A 6,000-nucleotide genomic window follows, 5' to 3' on the forward strand; every position below is an offset into this window, starting at 1 on the left:
TGAACTTCAAAGCTTTCCTGAAAGAAAGAAGGTCTGGCTCCAGGCTGGAAGCCTGTTCCATAATTGAGAGGTACAGATGGAAAATGTGCGGCCACCCCACCTAGCACGTCTCTATTCAGCGGTACACATAAGGCCAAGATTGGCCGAACGTAGGTCACGCCGGGGAACATAGGGTCTAAGGAGATTTTGGCAGTAGGTAGAAGTACCCACATATTGTGCCTTATGGACGAGGCATAATGCCTTAAACTCAACTCTCTGTTGGACCGGGAGCCAGTGCACTGATCTCCTCGCAGTGGAGATGGAGTGGCCCTTAGGGATTTGCAACAGGACGCGAACAGCAGCATTCTGGAGAGATTGAAGTTTACTAATCTGGAACTTGTCCATGCCCAAAAACATAGCGTTGCAAAAGTCAAGTCTTGACATAAAAAGAGCGGCCAACACCGTCTTCTGAAGAGCAGCGGGAATAAAAGGAAAGATCTTACGAAGAGACTTGAGCAGAAGAAAACAAGCAGAAGTTACGCTGTTAACCTGCGCTGACAAATTCATCTCAGTATCAAATATGACGCCACGGTTTCTAACCTTTCCCACAGGGAGAGGACAAAGTCCTGCCTCCGGTGGCCACCAGAGGTTGTTCCAAATTGGAGGTCCCTTCCCGAATTCCATGACTTCGGTTTTCTCCGTATTCATTTTTAAAAAGCACAGCGACATCCAAGCCATAATGTCCTTAAGACACAGATGGAACAGCCCCGCAGTTAACTCTGGTGTATCTGATAGAGAAATGACCAGTTGCGAGTCGTCCGCATAGGAGACGAAAGAAAAGCCATGCTTCCTCACAACAGCGGCCAGGGGTCTCACATAGAGATTAAACAGAGTAGGGGATATAGCAGAACCTTGCGGGACACCACAGGTCAGATTAAAATTATCTGATTTCAGGCCCTGCCAACTAAGAGATTGCTGTCTGTCCTGCAAAAAAGAAGAAATAAGGACCAGGGCTCGGTGACTGATGCCTGCCTCCTTTAGTCACTGCACTAAGACCGTATGGTTAACGGTATCAAAGGCAGCCAACAGATCGAGGAGAACTAAAATAGCTCCCCCACCTCCGTCGACTGCCATCCGGAACCCCTCCGCTGCAGCAATAAGAGCAGACTCGGTAGAATGATTAGAACGAAAACCATGCTGAACCGGATCAAGTAAACAATTGCGGTCTAAAAATTCAGCAAGCGTGGTGTTCATATGCTTTTCCATGATCTTGGCAGCTAAAGGCAGAACCGAGATTGGTCGATAATTTTTGGGCTCAGCAGGATCAAGCGAAGCCTTCTTCAAGATTGGTCTAACACTCGCCGTCTTCCACGCAATGGGATAGTTCCCTGACAACAGAACTTGGTTAATTAGAGGCGTAAGAATGGGACTGATCTTATCTGTAACCGGATGCAAGACTGACGGGGGACAGGGGTCAGGGGTCAGAGACAGATCCTGACTTAGTGGATTTTAACAGATCTCTTACAGCCTCAACAGTCAGGGAGCCGAAGCTAGAAAAACCACTATGCCTGCTCACAGGTGACGGGGAAGGTTGAGGGGGAAATAGCTTGACCAAGATCTGGGATTGCAAGGTTCGACGACTCCTCATATATAGTTTGAACTGTGACATAAAAAAAGGAAGCCAACTGGTCGCAAAAACCCTGATCGGGGCGAAATAGACAGCCCTGCTGAGGTTTGGCCAAATAAGATACAGATTTGAAGAGTTATTTAGTGGAGTTACCAGCGGCAAGATTTTCCCCGTAAAATAAGATGTCTTTGCTGCACAAATGCCCGCTTTATATTTATAAAGGGCGACGTTATAAAGATCTTTACTGGCCCTGGTATAGTCCTGTCTCTTGCCACTTGATGAAGAGATCTTGGGGCTGCGGAATATTTTCCAAAGCCACATACCCCGTCCACTTGTGCTCAGGCGCACAATGTGTTGAAGTCGGCTTGCTGCCCGACTGGCCCCACCCAGACTGACTGCCACACTCACCTCAAAGATGGCTTTGATGCGCTCCTTTCTCAAGCGGTTGATACTGGCTGGCCTTCGCTATAAATACCATGTAACACCTCTATGAAAAACAGATAACACACTTTGAAACTGTCGCTGTGGAGAGTTCTAACTTTGTTGGCCACGGGTCATCCTGCTGATTTTTGCGTACCTACAGCTGATGGTGTTAAGAGAATCAGCTGCATTGCACTGATGTTTGGCCAGAACTACTTACCCTGACAACATTAAATATTCAAGGTTACTTAATTAGGAAGGAAAACGTACAGTAAACAAATGCACTGGTGACTACTGTACCTTAAATACAAAGGGCCTATCTATTGATGATGACTTTTTACAAACCTCTGTCTCTAAACAAGACACTCAGGGGGAGATCTACTAAGCTTTTGCGCTGTGTTTGCGTCACAAAAGTGACGCAAATCGACGCAAACTCTTTTTTTTGTCATTTACTTTCAATATAGCAATAGCATAAGAGTAAGGCGTAGCAGCCCATTGCGCTGCTTCGCATTACTTTGCGCCGCGGGGGCGTACCAAGGGTGGTGCATGGGCGTTTCCATGCAACCACCCAAGGTTTCTTACGCTAAACCCAGTTTACTAAAAACAGACGATTGAGTTTAGATTAAGAAATCTGCGCCCTTTTCAAGTAGGCGCAAGGAAGGAGAAATGCTTTCATTTCTCCTTCCTTTTGCGACTTTGCATGTGGGCTGCACTGTGCAGCACGCATACAAAGCGGGAAAAGCTTTCCCTTGTGTCAAGCATGGCATTTTGTGCAGGAAGGTTGCCCCTCCTTTACAGAACCTATGCTGGACTCATGCACACACCCTAGCGCTGCGGCGCTAAGGTGTGTGCATGAAATCAGCGCCGGCACAAGTAAAGGGGAGGAGAGAGCCTTATCTTTGAAGAAATGGCGCTCTCCGGCTCCCTCCCTGTCGTGCAACGCAGTGCAGCCCCTCGGGGGGCTGTGATAGCCTTATCTTTGAAGACATGGCACTCTCCGGCTCCCTCCCTGTCGTGCAACACAGTGCAGCCCCGCGGGGGGCTGTGATGGGTTGCGCTTCTTTTTTTCAATCTCCCCCTGAGACTTCACCTCGTATCCCACAGTGGGCCACTGGCTTAAAATGCATACTGTCTTTGGAATTGTTTGTAATCTCTAATGCTGTAAATGGAGATTTTTTTGTGTCATGTCTTAGGTTTGCATGCATACTCTGTCTGGTGTTAGTGTTCTAGGATGTTTGCCCACATTGTTTTTAGGAGGGCAAGAAACTCTGATGCTGGACATAGCCGTTAACACTGCTTCATTGAATTATAAACAAAATAGTTGTGAACTGTTTCTTTTTTGTCTCACTTTAGGACACGTGCACCTTCGGATTCCAGAACTCATCATCCTATTCCTGGACCCTGGGAGACGTTTTTATTAGAGAATATTACACAGTTTTTGACAGGGCCAACAACCAGGTTGGCTTTGCTCCAGTTTTACCTCCACATCCTACAACTGTTTCCCCTCGTCCCACACTTTCCAGCATGACTTCCACATCTTCTACAAATCTAAGAGTTCCACCCACATCCATGTTGTATTTCTTGGCTTTCTTAACCCCGCTTTTAGTCTCAGCCTGGGGGTAGATGTCATGTCTTTCTGGTCTTCTCTGCAGGCCAGGTCTTCTTTCTATTCTTTGTCTTCTCTACATTCCAGTCTCCTCCCTCAAAAACGTGTTTTCATATTGTACGCCCAATTGTCATATTCTCCCCTTTTTATGGCTTTATCCACATTTGAAGACTTCTCCTGCTCCAGATCTCCATCCCCATCAACCATTCATCTCTTACCGGAAGACCAATCCTCACCTTTAGCCTGTGCCACCTTTTGTTCCCATTCCACATGCTACCTATGGGATAGATGTATCAAGAATGTTTCAAAGAATTGGGCTATTTACGACCGGAAAAATGCGACATATTTCTAATCGCAAAACAGTAATACTTTAAAACCAGTTTAAAACTGGTGGCAACCCATTAGTAAAGGAGGAGGGGTCCCCTTCCCATGAGAATGTAAGTAAATATATTTTTAAAGAACAGGCAGTGGTCCCACAGACTACTGCCTACTCTTAGAAAATGAAACTACAAAGTTTCATTTTTCTTTTTAAATGCATTCCCTTTTCCTTTAAAAAAAAAACTGCCTGCACTTAAAAAAGAAAAAGATTGCTTTCTTAAAAAGCAATCACAGACATTGTGGTCTGCTGACCTTAGCAGGCCACCATCCCAGGGATGGCAGCAATTTCTAATGGGTCGCTTTGTCAGTAAATATTTCGAAATCCCCACCCATATCCACATCAACTATTCATTATACGTCATCAGTCAAACGCACCTCTTCTCCACATTCCTCATGTGCTACACATTCAAAATCCCTACCAACATCCACATCAATTACTCATTTCATAACATAAATCTACTCTTCATCTTCTCCAGGTTCCAGTTCTCTGCCCATTTTATGTCTTCACTGCATCCCAGATCTTTGACATGCACGAACACCCCCTTCTACATCTTCAACCCATTCTTCCTCCTTTCCACATTCCTTATCTTCTACACATTTCAAATTTCAACCACTGACTCAACATCGTCAGCCCATTCCTCCTCTTCTGTTTACTCACTCATCATTTTCTGCACACTCCAAATCTGTACCCACGCCAACACTATCCACTTGTTCTATGTCTTGAGCACATTTCACCTCTTCCGTACATTCCTCATCTTCTACACATTGTAGATTCCCACCTACACCCTCACCAACCATTGATTCTTCAATAGCGGCCCATTGCTCCTTTTCTCTTTACCACTCACCTTCTACATATTCTAAATCTGCACCCACACTGACATTATTCGCAGATTTGCGTCCTCTGCCCATTTTCCTCTTCTCCATATTCCTCATCTTCCACACATTCCATTTCCCACCTACTCCCTCATCAACCAATGATTCTACATCTTCAGCCCTTTCCTTTTTACTCCTTACTTTCTACACATTCCAAATTTGCCCACAGGCAGACATTATCCACTTGCTCTTTGCCCCCAGTCCATTCCTTCTCTTCGCCATAATCCTTCTTTTCTAAGCATGTAAGTTCTTCACCCACATCTACATCCACCATTTGTCTCAGATCCCCTCTCAGTCCTACACCCGGGATGAGGCATTTGCTGTATCATCAACCTGGATCGCTTTCCGTAATAAGTAGCTATGGTTTGTGCACAAACTGATTCTCAGATGGTTGTCGTACCTGAGGTTCCCTTCGTATGAGGTTGTCTCTTGGAATTTCTGATGAACATCAGCAAGAGGAGCAGCAAAGATCCTAGAATGAGCACACCTGCGATCCATGTGAAAATATCTTAAATAAAGAGAATAGTGCACTCCATAGTTCAAGTGTCTGTTTATATTTATGATTTGTGAAATAATGCATGCTATAGCACTGTAATAAATCCACGTGAGCTTCAAAGAACAGAGGGTGTGGAACAATAAATATGGTTGCACATAGCTTGAACTAGCGCTCAAATCAAGCAGCTCACTGGTGTTCGCCTGCGTCAAGGCTGCCGTCAGGAAGGAAGGCCTCCCCGCGTTTCTGTAGTTGTAGTCCCCGGGTGGAAAACCAGTGAGAGATAAGGAATTACCAGTGGAATCAGGCCAGGAACTCCACAATCCTCATGGGAATCTCAGGACACCACCTGTCATGCCTGCTAGCTCTGTCTCCCCAACTCCCAAGTCACTGGTACCTCCGCTTCTGTAAACTCCAGGGGGTGGAGCTAAAGCGCCTTACAATAGGCATTCTGTAAGGTGGTGCTTTAATATCTTGTAGGGATATAATTGAATTCTGGCACTTGCCTGGACTGCCTCCTACACTGGGCTGTATTTAGGCCAACATTACAGCAGCCTTACACTGAATCTCAATATTTAAGGTAGTTGGACTTTTTGTTAATATGCAATGTTATGTGTATGTGTA

At 45.5% G+C, this 6,000-nt stretch overlaps 1 protein-coding gene across 1 annotated transcript in view; it reads left to right on the forward strand.

Moving 5' to 3' along the window:
• Positions 1 to 5,418, forward strand: part of LOC146808569 (pepsin A-like) — a 160,023-nt gene extending 154,605 nt beyond the window's left edge. Inside the window, exon 9 of the mRNA XM_085623592.1 lies at positions 3,380 to 5,418. Coding sequence (XP_085479718.1) covers positions 3,380 to 3,649 — 270 coding nt within the window. The 3' untranslated portion in view covers positions 3,650 to 5,418. The remainder of the gene's footprint in view (positions 1 to 3,379) is intronic.
• The last annotated feature ends 582 nt before the right edge of the window (positions 5,419 to 6,000 follow it).

The sequence above is a fragment of the Triturus cristatus genome, chromosome 8, assembly GCF_964204655.1.
Source record: "Triturus cristatus chromosome 8, aTriCri1.1, whole genome shotgun sequence".
NCBI classification, from domain to species: domain Eukaryota; kingdom Metazoa; phylum Chordata; class Amphibia; order Caudata; family Salamandridae; genus Triturus; species Triturus cristatus.